The 16,758-nt window shown below is 37.8% G+C and overlaps 1 protein-coding gene across 1 annotated transcript in view; it reads left to right on the top strand.

The window, feature by feature from the left end:
• The window catches only part of GAD2 (glutamate decarboxylase 2), a 135,903-nt gene extending 123,906 nt beyond the window's left edge, over window positions 1-11,997 (top strand). The window contains exons 14-16 of the mRNA XM_040433011.1: window positions 6,083-6,190; window positions 8,161-8,250; window positions 11,824-11,997. Coding sequence (XP_040288945.1) covers window positions 6,083-6,190; window positions 8,161-8,250; window positions 11,824-11,997 — 372 coding nt within the window. The remainder of the gene's footprint in view (window positions 1-6,082; window positions 6,191-8,160; window positions 8,251-11,823) is intronic.
• The last annotated feature ends 4,761 nt before the right edge of the window (window positions 11,998-16,758 follow it).

Raw genomic sequence — 16,758 nt, 5'->3', positions numbered from 1 at the left:
CGGCAGTGCCATCGGGTCCCCGTGGGGCTGTAGGGGGGACCCGATGGCATGGAAGGCAGCGCAATGCCTTCCTGAGGCATAGGTGCTGCCTTCCTGTGACGAGCCTGTGAAATCCAGCCCTCTGGATCTCACAGGCAGGAAGCTGTATGAGTAATACACACTTTATTACTCATACAGCCAATGCATTCCAATACAGAAGTATTGGAATGCATTGTAAAGGATTAGACAACCAAAAGTTGAAGTCCCAAAGTGGGATAAAAAAATAAGTAAAAAAAAGGTGAAAAAATAAAGTTTTCCCCCCAAAAAATTAAGTTTCAAGTAAAAATAAACAAAAACGTAATTTTCCCTAAATAAATAAAAAAAAAATGGGTAAAAAATAGGGAAAAAAAAAAAAGTATACATATTAGGTATCTCCGAGTCCGTATCGACCGGCTCTATAAATATATAACATGACCTAACCCCTCAGATGAACACCGTAAAAAAACAAAAAAAAAAACTGTGCTAAATAAACCATTGTTTGTCACAATTACATCACAAAAAGTGTAATAGCAAGCGAACAAAAAGTCACACGCACCCCAAAATAGTGCCAATCAAACCGTCATCTCATCCCACAAAAATCATACCCTACCCAAGATAATCTCCCAGAAACTAAAAAAATTATGGCTCTCAGACTATGGAAACACTAAAACATTATTTTTTTTGTTTCAAAATTTAAATCATTGTGTAAAACTTACATAAATAAAAAAAAGTATACATATTAGGTATTGCAGCATCCGTAATAACTTGCTCTATAAAAATATCATATGACCTAACCCCTCAGGTGAATATCGTAAAAAAATTAAAATAAAAACGGTGCTAAATAAACCATTGTTTGTCACAATTACATCACAAAAAGTGTAATAGCAAGCGATTAAAAAGTCACACGCACCCCAAAATAGTGCCAATCAAACCGTCATCTCATCCCACAAAAATCATACCCTACCCAAGATAATCGCCTAAAAACTGAAAAAATTATGGCTTTCAGACAATGGAAACACTAAAACATGATTTATTTTGTTTCAAAAAAGAAATCATTCTGTAAAACTTAAATAAATAAAAAAAATGTATACATATTAGGTATCGCCATGTCCGTGACAACCTGTTTTATAAAAATACCACATGATCTAACCTGTCAGATGAATGTTGTAAATAACAAAAAATAAAAACGGTGCCAAAACAGCTATTTCTTGTTACCTTGCCTCACAAAAAGTGTAATATAGAGCAACCAAAAATCATATGTACCCTAAAATAGTACCAACAAAACTGCCACCCTATCCCGTAGTTTCTAAAATGGGATCACTTTTTTGGAGTTTCTACTCTAGGGGTGCATCAGGGGGACTTCAAATGGGACATGGTGTCAAAAAACCAGTCCAGCAAAATCTGCCTTTTAAAAACCGTATGGGGTGTTTCTGTAAACTACAGAATCAGAGCCATAAATATTGAGTTTTGTTTGGCTGTTAACCCTTGCTTTGTAACTGGGAAAAAATTATTAAAATGGAAAATCTGCCCAAAAAGTGAAATTTTGAAATTGTATTTCTATTTTCCATTAATTCTTGTGGAACACCTAAAGGGTTAACAAAGTTTGTAAAATCCGTTTTGAATACCTTGAGGGGTGTAGTTTCTAGAATAGGGTCACTTTTTTGGAGTTTCCACTCTAGGGGTGCATCAGGGGGGCTTCCAATGGGACATGGTGTCAAAAAACCAGTCCAGCAAAATCTGCCTTCCAATAACAGTATGGCATTCCTTTCCTTCTGCGCCCTGCCGTGTGCCCGTACAGCAGTTTACGACCACATATGGGGTGTTTCTGTAAACTACAGAATCAGAGCCATAAATATTGAGTTTTGTTTGGCTGTTAACCCTTGCTTTGTAACTGGAAAAAAAATATTAAAATGGAAAATCTGCCAGAAAAGTGAAATTATGAAATTGTAAATCAGTTTTGAATACCTTGAGGGGTTTAGTTTCTAGAATGGGTGGTTTCTATTATGTAAGCCTCACAAAGTGACTTCAGACCTGAACTAGTCCTTGAAAAGTGGGTTTTTGAAAATTTTTGTAAAATTTCAAGATTTGTTTCTAAACTTCTAAGCCTTGTAACATCCCCAAAAAATAAAATGTCATTCCCAAAATGATCCAAACATGAAGTAGACATATGGGGAAGTAGACATATGGGGAATGTAAAGTAATAACTATTTTTGTAGGTATTACTATGTTTTATAGAAGTAGAGAAATTAAAACATGGAAATTTGCTAATTTTTCAAAATATTTGGGAAATTTGGTATTTTTTTACCAGTGTCATGAAGTACAATATGTGACAAAAAAAAGTCTCAGAATGGCCTGGATAAGTCAAAGCGTTTTAAAGTTATCACCTCTTAAAGGGACACTGGTCAGATTTGCAAAAAATGGCCTGGTCCTTAAGGTGAAATATGGCTGTGTCCTTAAGAAGTTAAAAAAAAATTTTTGACAAGGTGCTATCATATAGAATACCATCAGGCTCAAAGATTTTAAATAAAGTTGTAGGACACATGCTCGATGTAACAACACTGGTTGGACACAAGACAGCTGAATTGGACCTCACCTATAGCAATCTCTTTCTCGGGTACTAACAGTGTCTCCCAATGCTCAGTTATTATTAATTACAGTAGGAACTAGAGTAGGACCAAATTACACAACAATTGGACAGTCAAATAAATAAGAAATGTAATCACAACACTAGTCAGTAACATAAAAAAAAAAGAAATTCACCAATAGAACATTGGAACAGGACAGTGATGGTAGCCAAATGACAGAGCAATCAGATGATGGTGATCTTATGGTGAACAGATGTTTGAACAAACAGACAATAACCGACCCTAACTCAGACTTTCCCTGAATATTACTCTAGATGTATCCCTGCATGCTGGCTCCCAACAACAGGCACCGCTGACCCTCACAATAAACTTATCCTTAATGGAAATCCTAATCTGCCAAAACTGACACTAACATTGTTACCAGGGGAGCTATAACCCAGAAACAAGAAACCCAAACAAAGAAGACCTGAACCCCAGCAACCAGTCAAAAACCAGGAAAATGGAGCACAAGATGCTAGAAGTGGAACTAGAGCAAACCACTGGAATTGAACACCATTGCACTTGGAATACAAACTAGACTAGAACAAGACTAGACTAGACTGCTAGAAATAGAATATTATTGGATTTAACACATATATCATGTCTATGGCATAGTAACATAGTAACATAGTTTATAAGGCCAAAAAAAGAAATCTGTCCATCCAGTTCAGCCTGTTATCCTGCAAGTTGATCCAGAGGAAGGCAAAAAAAAAAACTGTGAGGTAGAAGCCAATTTTCCTAACTTAAGGGGGAAAAGATTCCTTCCCGACTCCAATCAGGCAATCAGAATAACTCCCTGGATCTCCCTCTGTAGTAACTATAGCCTGTAATATTATTACACTCCAGAAATACATCCAGGCCCCTCTTGAACTCTTTTAGTGAACTCACCATCACCACCTCCTCAGGCAGAGAGTTCCATAGTCTCACTGCTCTTACCATAAAGAATACTCTTCTATGTTTGTGTACAAACCTTCTTTCCTCTAGACACAGAGGTTGTCCCCTCGTCACAGTCACAGTCCTGGTGATAAATAGATGATGGCAGAGATCTCTGTACTGACCCCTGATATATGTATACATAGTTATTAGATCTCCCCTCAGTCGTCTTTTTTCTAAAGTAAATAACCCTAATTTTAATAATCTTTCATGGTACTGTAGTCCCCCCATTCCAGTTATTACTTTAGTTGCCCTCCTTTGAACCCACTCCAGCTTTGCTATGTCTGCCTTGTTCATAGGCGCCCTGAACTGTACACAGTACTCCATGTGTGGTCTGACCAGTGATTTGTAAAATGGCAGGACTATGTTCTCATCATGGGCATCTATGCCCCTTCTGATGCAACTTATTATCTTATTGGCCTTGGCAGCAGCTGCCTGACACTGGTTTCTACAGCTTAGTTTGCTGTTCACTAAAATTCCTAGGTCCTTTTCCATGTCAGTGTAACCCAGTGTTTTACCATTTAGTATGTACAGGTGACTTGCATTATTCCTTCCCATATGCATAACCTTACATTTGTCAGTGTTAAACCTCATCTACCACTTCTCTGCCCAAGCCTCCAATCTATCTAGATCCCTCTGTAGCAGTATATTGTCCTCTTCAGTGTTAATTACTTTACACAGTTTAGTGTCATCTGCGAAAATTGATATTTTACTGTGCAAGCCTTCTTCAAGATCATTAATAAATATATTGAAGAGAATAGGGCCCAATACTGACTCCTGAGGTACTCCACTAGTGACAGTGACCCAATCTGAGTGTGTACCGTTAATAACCACCCTCTGTTTTCTATAATTGAGCCAGTTACTTACCTACATACAGAGATTTTCTCCCAGACCAAGCATTCTCATTTTATATACTAACCTTTCATGCGGTACAGTGTCAAATGCTTTGGAGAAGTCTAGATATACGACATCCATTGATTCGCCGCTGTCAAGTCTAGAACTTACCTCCTCATAGAAACTGATTAGTTTGACATGACCGATCCCTCATGAAGCCATGCTGATATGGCGTTATTTGCTTATTTTCATTGAGGTACTCCAAGATAGCATCTCTTAGAAAACCATACCACACTATAAAGTAAATTTTTTATATTGTGAGCATAAAAGGAAATAAACCTAGGGATCAGAGATGTAATTTTATAATATATGAGGGTGTTAGGCCATTTTCACAAGTGAGTGTTTGGTCAGTGATTTCCATCGGTGATCATGAGCCAAAACTGAATAGAGATTAAAAATACAGAACAGATGCAAATTGAAGATGAGCAAAATTAATTTCGGGTCTAATTTGTCAAACTTTTTGAAAAGTTGGATTCGGAACCAACACAAATATACTCTAATTAGCTTTAAAATTAGTATATAATACCCACCTGCCTCCAACTATTCATTTATTTATTTTTTTAAAGCCTCAGCAAACAAATGTCAGCATAGAAAGGAAGAAAAATATTAAAAACTCTTCACGGTGCTAGTATTGTATGCAAGGCAACACGGCTCCCGGTTTCTAGGAAGAATCTATGCAAATTCACATGTCTTAATTCTGCTGATATTATACAGGGTATCCTCTCTTTTCCATTTTGTCAGGCAAGATCATTTGCATACCTTTGGGTTTCTGGGAAAGATATTCAAATGAGTTTTTCTTCCAATAAAGAAAAGAATGATGATCTTATCGCATGCTAGCTGAACAGAAACATGGAAATTTACATATATTCTATCTAGAAAGCCGAGAGCAGTGCTGCCTGGCATACAATACTCATCATGGTTATTTTTTCATCTCCCTAATGATAAACAGCACCACGAAGAGTAGTCACCAAGGTTATTTCAGACTTTTTGGTTCTTCGGTTTTTTTTTTGTTTTGTTTTTTGTTTTAGACCAGATGTTTTACATATCTCATTTACAAAAGTTTACTTTTGGGTGAGATGTTCTTATTCTTCTGTCCTTGAGGATGGAGAGTTTGCACATGTCACTTTCATTTAAATGTTATGCGTGAGGGAATTATTCTGTCTTTCCTCATTTCTATACTTTTACTTACTTAATAATCACAAAAAAATTCTGAATGAATTCTGAATTGAATCGCTCATCCTCAGTGCAATTCTTTTCAATATACCTTATTGATGTACAATCCCTACTCCTAATTTTGGCTCACAATCACTGACTTTTCCCCCAATCAAAAATAATGGATCCAAGACTGAAATTACTAAAAAAGATGAAAAATAAGCACAATGGATGATCAAAATAAAGGATTCATTTTTTTTGGGGGGGGGGGGTGGAGGGTGTTGTTTTTTTATGTTTTTCTGGTGGATCAGAAGAATGGAAAACTAAACAGTGATGTGAACCTACCCTGAGTAAGTCACTAAATAGCAGGAGGATAAGTATATTTCAAAAGGAACAGCAGCACTTTTAATATTATGAATCTGAAAGTTGTACATAATTTTTCAATCTTATTTCTTTCCCAGGGAACAACAGGATTTGAGGTTCAGATTGATAAATGCTTAGAACTGGCAGAATATCTGTATAATAAAATAAAGAATCGGGAAGGCTATGAACTGGTCATTGAAGGAAAGGTATGTTCCAACAAATTGTATGTCACATTATTATAACTATAATGGGCCAGTTATGCATACAGTATGTGTATGTATGTATATATATATATATATATATATATATTAAAGCATTAAACATCTGCATTGTCTTAGTTCCAGTGTGTCCCATATGTATACTGTCAGGCCATGGGGTTAGAGGGAATATTTGTTTATGGGAATGTTGTCAATTTAAGGAAAGTAGAAGTATTTCCTTGACGTTTTTGTTCTCATGTTAGACAAAAAAATATAGTAATGAAATACAGAATGAAAATTCAACTGCTTAGTGTACCAGAGTCCAATGTGGCCAGTAATAAAAACTGCAGTAGAAAGTTTTGAGGGGGTTGTCCTGGATATTCTTAGGATAAGGGATCATGCACACGACCGTATGTATTCTGCGGTCCACAAAACACTATACAATACAATGCCTGTCCTTGTCCGCAAAACGGACAAGAATAGGACATGTTCTATTTTTTTTTGCAAAAGACATGTGGACATACGGAAACGGAGTGCACACTGACTCATTTCAGTTTTTTTGCGGACCTATTGAAGTGAATGGTTCTGCATATGCCATAAGAGTTGTTTAATATTTGCTAAGAGTTAGACATTTACTTTAACTAAGGCTACTTTCACACTCGCGTTTTGGGCGGATCCTTCATGGATCTGCAAAAACGGATCCGTTACAATAATACAACCGCATGCATCTTGAACAGATCTGTTTGTATTATCTGTAACATAGCCAATACGGATCCGTCATAAACTCTATTGAAAGTCAATGGGAGACGGATCCGTTTTCTATTGTGCCAGATTGTGTCATAGAAAACTGATCTGTCCCCATTGCCTTACATTGTGTGCCAGGATGGATCCGTTTAGCTCAGTTTCATCAAGCAGACAGCAAAACGCTGCAGGCAGCCTTTTGGTGTCTGGCTCCAGAGCGGAATGGTGACTGATCGGAGGCAAACTGATGCATTCTGAGCGGATCCTTTTCCATTCAGAATGCATTAAGGGCAAAACTGATCCATTTTGGACCGCTTGTGAGAGCCCTGAACGGATCTCAGAAACGGAAAGCCAAACGCGAGTGTAAAAGTAGCCTAATACATTAAACAAACAGTACATGATAATGTCTTAACCATTTAAAGTATATGTTTGCCTTTACAATCAATAGTATCATACAGCTGCAATGCATCAAAAAAATCTACTATCTACTATTGTGTCAACAGCTCTTATACAAACAAACCCTGTGGAGTCTTAGCCTTTAGTCATTTTCCTTTCCATCTGCCCATTTCTTTTTACTAACTATTTATATAACAATAAGTAGGCGTCAACTAGTTCTGTAACTGAAAAAAATCTGACTACACAGGCTTGTTTGTAGTCTGTAACCACGGTGACACACCTATTTGCATAGAAGTTGTGTTTTAGTTTGTGTTTTATTTAATTTTTTGCAAAGTTGCAAATTTTTTATATATTTTTTTGCTTTGGAGCAATAAAATGGTTTTAAGTGTTGATCTAGCTTTAAACATCAAATTTGATTTCTTGCAACTCTAGCCATTATATAAAATGGTCTTAATTTCAGCAAATGCTGTATTTTATAGCAATAACCAATGACTATAAAAAGTGCAACACTTTCACTTATTATATACAGTGGTTGTGTGAGTTTAACTTCTTGAACAATATTAAATGCTCAGTAATCTATGGACACTATATGAAAATATAGGCCCATATCAAGCTTGAATTATTTCATTTGATGTTCCACCATTGCCTGGATGGTTGTTATGTATATATTTATACATTATCTGACTGTGGTGGTCACGAGCTGTTTATGAGGTCCAATAAATATCTGTATTCTGTAATAACACAGTAAATAAATTACATACTTTTGCCCACTTGCTTCTAGCTAACCATAGTATGTTTTTATATCTGATGTTAATGTATAGTATACTTCTGTTTTTGTTTAGCCTCAGCATACCAATGTTTGCTTTTGGTACCTACCCCCAAGTTTAAGGCACATGGAAGACAATGAGGAAAGAATGGCAAGACTTGTGAAGGTAATGGAGATTTAGAATTATATATATGACAGAGGGAACCCCCTCTTGTTGCTGGGTTATGCCACCAAACACACATAGACCAGTCATGTAGAACATATGGTCTGATGCGAAGGCAGCATGTTATAGAGCAGGAAGAGACGCATTTATTGAGACCGATGTTTTAGACGCCGGTCTTAATAAAGGCTCATAGCTGGCGGTGGATCGCCGAACTTATGAAGAAGCGATCGCCTCTCTATAACTTTGGCGAATCCAGTGCCAGTTCTAAATGTAACACAGCTTCCTAGCTGTCTTATATTTAGACCATTTTCTACACTCCCCATTCCCTTCCCCACCCCACCACGCCCACAATTTTAGACCTGGCATGAGTGGGGAAAAGTCGTTGCACCACCATATGCAACTGAAATGCGCCTAATTTAGGCGTATTCCAGATTAGTAAATGACCCCCATAGTTTTGTTGAAAAAGATACAATATAACTTCACATTTATTTTATTTCCTATTCTTTCTAGGCTGAAGATCCAATAGATGGTCCTAATCAATGACTGAAAGTCTTCCCCGTATCAGTATGCATTCAGGGATAGCTGTCAATCATTGACAGGACCGCCCACTGGGCTGCTAATCCTGTGAGCAGGAGATAAAATAAAAAATTACTAGTTACCACAAAGCTGTGTATCAATCTGCTCAGCTCCCCCTGCTCTATACCATTCTGCCTGAGGATTGGATGTTCATTTTAACAGGTTGCCTTTAAATAAGTTTTTTGAGATTTTCAGGATATGTGATCAGTGGAGATCCAACTCCTGGCACCCCCATTTGAATGAGTGGTTTGAGGAGGCTTAAGCCTCCTCGCAGCTTACAAGCACAGCATAATGTATTGGATAGCAGCTGTGCTTGATGTTGCAGCTCAACCCCATTCCCTTGAATGGGACTGAGCTGTACCTAAGCCACATGACCGATGAACGTGATGTTACACACCTAAGAAGAGAATGCAGTGTTCACTGGAGTACCACGGTCTCTTCAAAGAGCTGATCTGCGGGGTTGCCGGGAGTCGTAAACCCACTGATCACATATCGATGGCCTTTACTGAGAATAGGCCATCAATATCAAAATTTCAGACAACCCCCTTTTAAGACGGTTGACAATAATCTTTCAGGTAAAGAGGGTAAATAATTGCAGGAAACAGCTTTGATGGATTTACACAGAGCCTGCAGTATATTACCCCAGATAGAAGTTATAAAATGTATAATAAGGGCAATAATAACTGTTATAGAGGCTGTGAAGAAACAGTTTCAACTTGTCCTGTGTGGTGGGAGTGTACAGTGGTTGAAGACTTCAACTGGTCAATTGAAATTATGTCAACAGTATATTTATTGGGCGTTGGGGTTAGAAATTGAAAAAATCAATTCAGAATATCTTATTGACTGTGAAAGTTCATTTTACACAAATTGCAAAGGAGGGGAAATAGCATGCTGATAAGATGAATATTATTTTGCTAGACAATAAGTGCATTGCTATAAAAAGAAATAACAGACTAGCTTTTGAGGGAGAATGGGCCTCTTGGTTGGACTTTATTAAACTTAATGGATATTTTTAGTTAGTGAGATTATTGCTGCCATAGTCAGGAGATGGGGGGATTTTATGAGAGGGATTCATTTATTTTCACTTTTTATTGTTTTGAAAGTGTAATAAAAGTTTTTTTGAGTCTTTTTTTTCTTGTGTCTTGCTTGATTGTTATTGTCTTGAAACATGTTATAAAATAATTGAATGAAATGAAAAAAGAATACATGATTCACAATAACCTAATGAACATTAACTATATGCTATCAAGTTGCATCTTAATGAGTTCCCAATGGATGAATGAGACAATGGTGGCCAGGGGCAAACTGGCCATATTCCCTACTGTTTGGCTGATAACCAGGGAGCCACCCAAGCCCTCCTCATAGCTGTTGGCCAGGTACATACTGTAGTGATCTCATGCTCTCAGCATTAATTAATGCTAGGAGCATCATGTATTTATTCACCTGGCCAGCAGCCGCAGGTGCTCTCCTGAAATGAACTGTATCACCGTCTTGTGGTATTTGGTTTTGCTGGGGTGGTATTTTGTAATGCACAACGGTATTGATTGCCCTACCTACTTTTGTTGTCCCTGCCTACTTGTGTTGCTCTGCCTTCTGTCAATTTGAACTCGCCTACATCTTGGGGACACTTTTAGGTTTTTTCCTAGGGACATTTTAAATTCCCAGTCCGCCCCTGATGGTGGCACAGCCTGATATCAACCTAATGGCCTAGGAAGTCAGGGTTGGACTTGGCCATCATGGTACCAGAAAATTCCCCTATAGGTGCTATCTCCGACACAATAATGGACATAAAAGTGCAGCGTACTCAAGTTAGGGTTGATAGTGTTCCTGGGTGTTGTAGTGCAATTGTGACCACTAACCTGAGACAGCTGACTCTCTGCAAGGGCAAGTAGTGAAAGGTAGTGTTCGTGACGCCAGTGCCAAGTAACGGTGGCACACCGTTTGCTGATAGCAGGAATAACTGAGGAACCACGTAATAATAAAACAGAACTTATGCTTTACTTGTTCTCCAGTGGTTGTCATACACGGACATAGTTGGAAACGCAGTTCCTTTGAAGACAGTTAGTTTTGGTACATTTAATGCAGGCCATATGTAGCAAGGTGATTTCAGAGGGTTAAACACAGGACTTGCAGTACAGGCGGCTTGCACTCTATTCCTGACTGATCCTGGAACATGGAAACTCTTCTCCAAGGCCCGATGCCCTAGCTCTGGCGTATATCCTTGGGTCTATAAATATCAAGTACCTCCTCTGCAGTCTTTAGTACCTCTTGCTTTCCTAGACTTGACTCTGCTCTCAGTGTCCTCAGGCTGGTTAACTGTGGTGTTCCTGCTTCTGCAAATCTGGACTCAGGAGGGGAACCTTCTCCTTGGATCTGGAACCCGGTTACAGGGACTGCAATACCCTCTCCTAGTCTGCAAGCTCCAGGCCTGCTCTGCTTTCACAGGCTCATGGCCTGGACTTAACTCAGACATAGTCTGATCTAACTTTTCCTTCCCTGACTGGGCCTTATATAACCTAGGGCTCCCTAGCTCCCTCTAGTGACTTAGAGCTGGAATGACACCCCTAGCTGGCCTGCACGTGCACATTTCACAGTAACAGGGAAGTACATAGCATTACATTACATTATATTTTATGAAGATGACTTATACCAACCTCCCCATAAATAAGGGGAAACGACAGCACACAAGTGACCCTTCTGTAGTGACGGGCATTACAGCTCCCGTACACTACAAAAGGCCTAGAAAAATGCAACCATATTTGAAGCATAATTATAAGACACTTGTGTCCCCATTATATGGATTGACTCCCATATGACCTAATTGATCATCTTGATAATATGTCCTCAGTGTACAATGATAACAAAGTTATGATTCAACCTTTTCATATACAGTAGGATGAGCCCTTCGAAACCTTTCCTCTAGTGGGTCCAAGAATGTCCAGCCCAACATTTGGTTTTCTGTATATGATAATACAATTTCTTCTATTGTGTTTTCTCCAGGTGGCACCAGTGATCAAGGCCCGGATGATGGAATATGGAACCACCATGGTCAGTTATCAACCTCTTGGAGACAAAGTAAACTTCTTCCGCATGGTGATCTCTAACCCAGCAGCAGCTCATCAAGACATTGATTTTCTGATTGATGAAATTGAACGCCTTGGACAGGATTTATAAAGTAATCATTAGGGCTGGTGGAAACTCTTAGCTATACTATAGAGTTGTCAGAGCTGTGTGAATGTATTTGTGGTGCGTTATCAAACTAATTCAATATTGTGCTGTAAAACCTAGGTATAGTTGTATTTGAAAAAAAACATTTACTCCATTTCCAGTCTTGCTTTTAGATCGTCATATTACTTGCAATTCAGAAGTGTAGGGAAATTATATCAGATGTACCTTTTCATGTGCTAAGCAAAATGATTGCTTCTTAATGTGAATGTGCCAACTGTAACAAAAATAGTCAATGTCCTACTATACAGTGTATGTCCCATATATACGATTTACAGTGTAGTATGTGCATTGGCTTTCATAGAATCAAGATGGAATTTCTAATTTACATTTGATATATTTAAAGACATATAATTTTCCAGAAAATATATATACTAGAGAGATCCTATTTTATAAAATAAATATTTTATTTTGTATGGGTTGCGAAACTAGGCAAATTGTCCATGACCGAAATCTTGTGCATAGTATCATTCATTAAATAGATCTTTTAAGAAAAATACTTACATGCTTGACCCATAGAATCCATATGTTTGAGGTCAACCAGGTACTGATTGCATGCTAAATAAAACCTACATATTCAGATTGTAAAAGAAGGATATGAATGATGAATTGTAAAAAGATAGTTTGTGATAAAGAATTCTGTGCACTGAAAATCCAAAATGTCCTCACAATCACATTTGGCTACTGTATATTTATTAAGGAGATAAATCATGAGAGAAAACAAGGATATTTAGTCATGAATAAATTAGAGATAGCCAATATTAGAGAAAGCAAGCATTAAAATATGATAGGTAGTACTTGCCAACAGAAGAGTAGTGAAAAATAAATATACTCTTTACCTCTTGAGGACATCTGCCATACATGTATGGTGGATGTCTGCACTTTAAATATGGTGCTCACTCCAGAGCCAAAGCCACCCATTTCCTGCTGTTTCACATAGCAAACACCCATCGGCAATCATAGACCATCTGAGGAGTCTTTTCCCAGGAGTGATGCACTCCCAGGGCCTGATTGCGACGTGGGAGAACCATTTGTTCCTTGTGGAAGCCTTAATTCCGCTAAAGGTTCTGAAGCTACTACAGCAATAGTTCAAATTTATTTTCTTTTTCAAGTATTAAAACAAAAGAAAAAATATACAAATGGGGCATCGCTGTAATTGTTATGACCCAAAGAATGAACTAAACAGGTAATTTTACCACATAACTAACACCGTAAAAACGAAACCCATAAAACTATAGCAGAATTGTTTTTTTTTTTTCAATTCCACCCCATTTGGAATTTTCTTTCAGATTCCCACTACATAGTTTGCAATATTAAATAGCGCCATTAGAAAATACAACTTGTTCTGAAAAAAAGAGCCCTGATATAGCTATGTGAACAGAAAAATAAAAAAGTTATGGCTTCGGGAACGCTATGAGTAAACATCGGAAATGCAAAAGTGGAGACTCACTCACGGGGTTAAAGCCGTTGTCTGGGACTAGAAAAATCGACTACTTTGTCAAGAAGCAGTGCCACCTATTTAGATCAGGTTTCATGTTGATATTGCTTCTTAGTCCCATTAAATTACATAGAGTAGAGCTGTAATACCAGAGACATCCCATGTAAAAGAATGGCGCTGTTTCTGGGGGAAAAACAGACTCCTATAGTGGTTCTCTGCATACATAGTCCTGGTGCTTGTCTCTGATATAGCTTGCCTAATTAGTGGTGATCTCAGGGATTGTGGCTGCGACCATTTGTTTGCTTGTTTATTTTGTATCTCATCCACTCGCATACATTTTCAGCTCTACAATCTGAATTTTAAGTAACAGTTAATATAATAGCATATATGTGTGTGTGGGGGGGAGTTATTCTAACTATTTTTATTATGCCAGATTCTGCTCTTGCAAGCGCCCTGGAGGTGGAGCTTCACCAAGTTCAAGTTCTCTCTGCATTGAACTGGATCATAGTCCTTCCCCTCTGCTCTGAATGATCACTGTAGTTGTCTTCTGGTTGGATGCTATAGCTGCCACTCCAAGCAAAGAAGAGGGTCTGTGAAGAAGTTCAGTGCAGAGAGCACTCCACGGTGAAGCTCCAACTCCTGGCACTTGCAGGTGCAATTCTTGGCAGAATAAAAGCTCATAATCACACTACTCCTGATAAAAAAAAAGCTACAGGGAAGGTATGATTGCCTTGCTTTCCCCAGCCCCTACCTAGTGATGTCAGCAGTTCTGCATGATCAAAACTCCTGAAAGACTTACTTTTAAATAATACATTTCTGGCTACTTTTAGCAATCTCTATAGGGAGCTTAAGAGCCTAATGCATACTATGAATGCAATAAACTCAATAATAAAACCGTGAGCCGTCAAGCTCCTGTTAGTGATGGCTGCAAGGAGCCATCATTTTATCATTTAATTTGAAGGCCATGCAGAATATTTGGAAATCTGTATCAGATAATCTGAGCTCCAACCACTATAAAGATATAATATGAAGTTAATCAGAACAGAATAAGACATGACGTTAAATAGTAGATATCTACTTTAAGTCAGAACATCTGTAGACACCTTAGCATGACCATACACTTGCTTCCCGTGGCTTAGTGCTTTGAGAGCCAAAATGACCGAGTTGCTAAGCAGGTTCCCTTTTTTATGTTTTAGCGATGACGTCAGCAGTGTCTCAATAGAATGATTACATTGATGCATGGCTTTTGGTTCAGTGATGTCTATTGTAAGCAGTTCTGGGTGGGCCCATGTAACAACATGCACTTTCTGTATAAATGATCCTCGTAGCCTCATAAGACGCAGTCATGATGCACTGTTACCAATACTTGACCTATGACTTTGTTGTGATAACTACGTGTCATAAATGTCTTATATGAAAGGAGGGAATTCCTTCTATATGTTTTACAGTGATATTGTGAAATAAGTATAATAACAGGAAAGAAAATATTGAAATCATTGCTCTGATAGGAAGCTACTACATGTACGTTGCTTTTTTTGTATTATGTTGTATAATAAGTAAGATATATTTGAAATGTCTCCATTCTACACAATCTGTATTAATATGTTAATGTATATATATATATATATATATATATATATAGTTTTATCCATTAGGGTGCATGAACATCTATGTTTTACAGCCTCGTTCTTATGTTCAATTGAATACAATCTCGAGGTGGCATAATCAATGTTATTGTTAAAGTGGCCTCATCCCCCTTCCCCCACCAATTTCCCTTTCATGATCAACAACAGCCAGACCAGGCTTGTGAATGCAACTAATTTCAGCTGATTGCTGTTAATTTTGCTCAGTATAAAACCACTGTTGGATGATGACGGTAACTTCTCTTTGTTGAGCATTACATGTACTTTCTATGTGCTGCAGCAAAGAGTGTTTGATAAAGATGACAGAATACTAATTAAAAAATATCCAATCTATTTGTGCAAATTTGAACCAGAATGCCACATATATTTAGAAGCAAAAATAGAAGGAAAATAGACCAGCAAAATAAAATAGAAGCAAAAATAGACCAATGGCTATTAAGAATAATAACTAATTCAAAGTACTTGCACTATAAATGCAGTTTTTTTTCTACTTTTGTGGTTTGTTGATTTACAACAAATATAAAAAAAAAATTAACAACTCAAATTTCTTTCGTGTAATCCTAGGTATTTGAAATGTCATAGTGTGCATTCAATACAATTATTTCTTGTACTTTCATGTTTTAGTGTACTGTAAAAATTTCTAAAATGTTCAGGCATTTTTAAATGATTTAGAGTTTGTGGGGTAAAAAAATGTAATGTTTAATTTAAAGATGTAACTTATTTGCAGCTTTGATGTTTCTCAATATAAAGCAGCTGCAGAATGCCATTGTGTGATAAATCCATCAGACTTGCAGTGGAATGGCTCAATCTCTAGTCGCTTTCTCCTCTGCTGAACAAACTTCTAAGCTAATTTATGACTAAATCAAACTTTAATTAGGAATACATTTGGCATAATTCAGCTTGGAGGTTTGTTCGGAATAGGAGAGATAGAGACTAGAGACTGAGCCATCATATGGCAAGCCTGACCACAGTATAGCTCAAACCCTCTAGTTGTACCTCAATACAAAACTTATGGAGTTGTATTAAACTCTACTGTATCTCTGTATGTATCTGATTTCATGTTCTATTGGACACTATATTACAGAGCTATTCTTCTCCGAGGGCAACTCCATGTGCTCCACAAAGCCTTAACACTAAGAACTGCCATTTTGCCATGAGGCAGTACAACTATAAAGTTGCTAATTAGGCTATTGCTATTCTAAATGGAAACATTTTAATGGCTATCAGGGATATCTGCATTAAAAGAGTATTCCCATCACAAGGATCACTGTTAAATCTCTTAATGATTTGACAGTGATCATTTTTCTAAATACATTTTATTACCCAATTCCCACCCTTTTTGAGAAAATAAGTCCCCTCTTACCTGATTGTTGTCTTTCATCTCCCCTGGTTACGGCCACCTCTCCTGTCGAATACCGCCGGGCCGTGCTTGCGCAGAAGACTGAAGATTCTCTCCCGGCCGAGCCGCGCAATGTCCTGAACGCGCACGCTGCCGCGCATGCGCTATGATGACTTCTTCCTGGCCAGCATAGTACAGAGCCGCGAACGCGCACGCCGGCTCTGTACTATACAGGCCAGGAATAAGTCACCATGGCGCATGCACGTTCAGGACATTTAATACATATATCC

This window comes from Bufo bufo, chromosome 5 (genome assembly GCF_905171765.1).
Source record: "Bufo bufo chromosome 5, aBufBuf1.1, whole genome shotgun sequence".
Classification (NCBI taxonomy): Eukaryota; Metazoa; Chordata; class Amphibia; order Anura; family Bufonidae; genus Bufo; species Bufo bufo.
The sequence above is the reverse complement of the archived record's forward strand: the minus strand, read 5'-3'. Positions and strand labels throughout refer to the sequence as shown.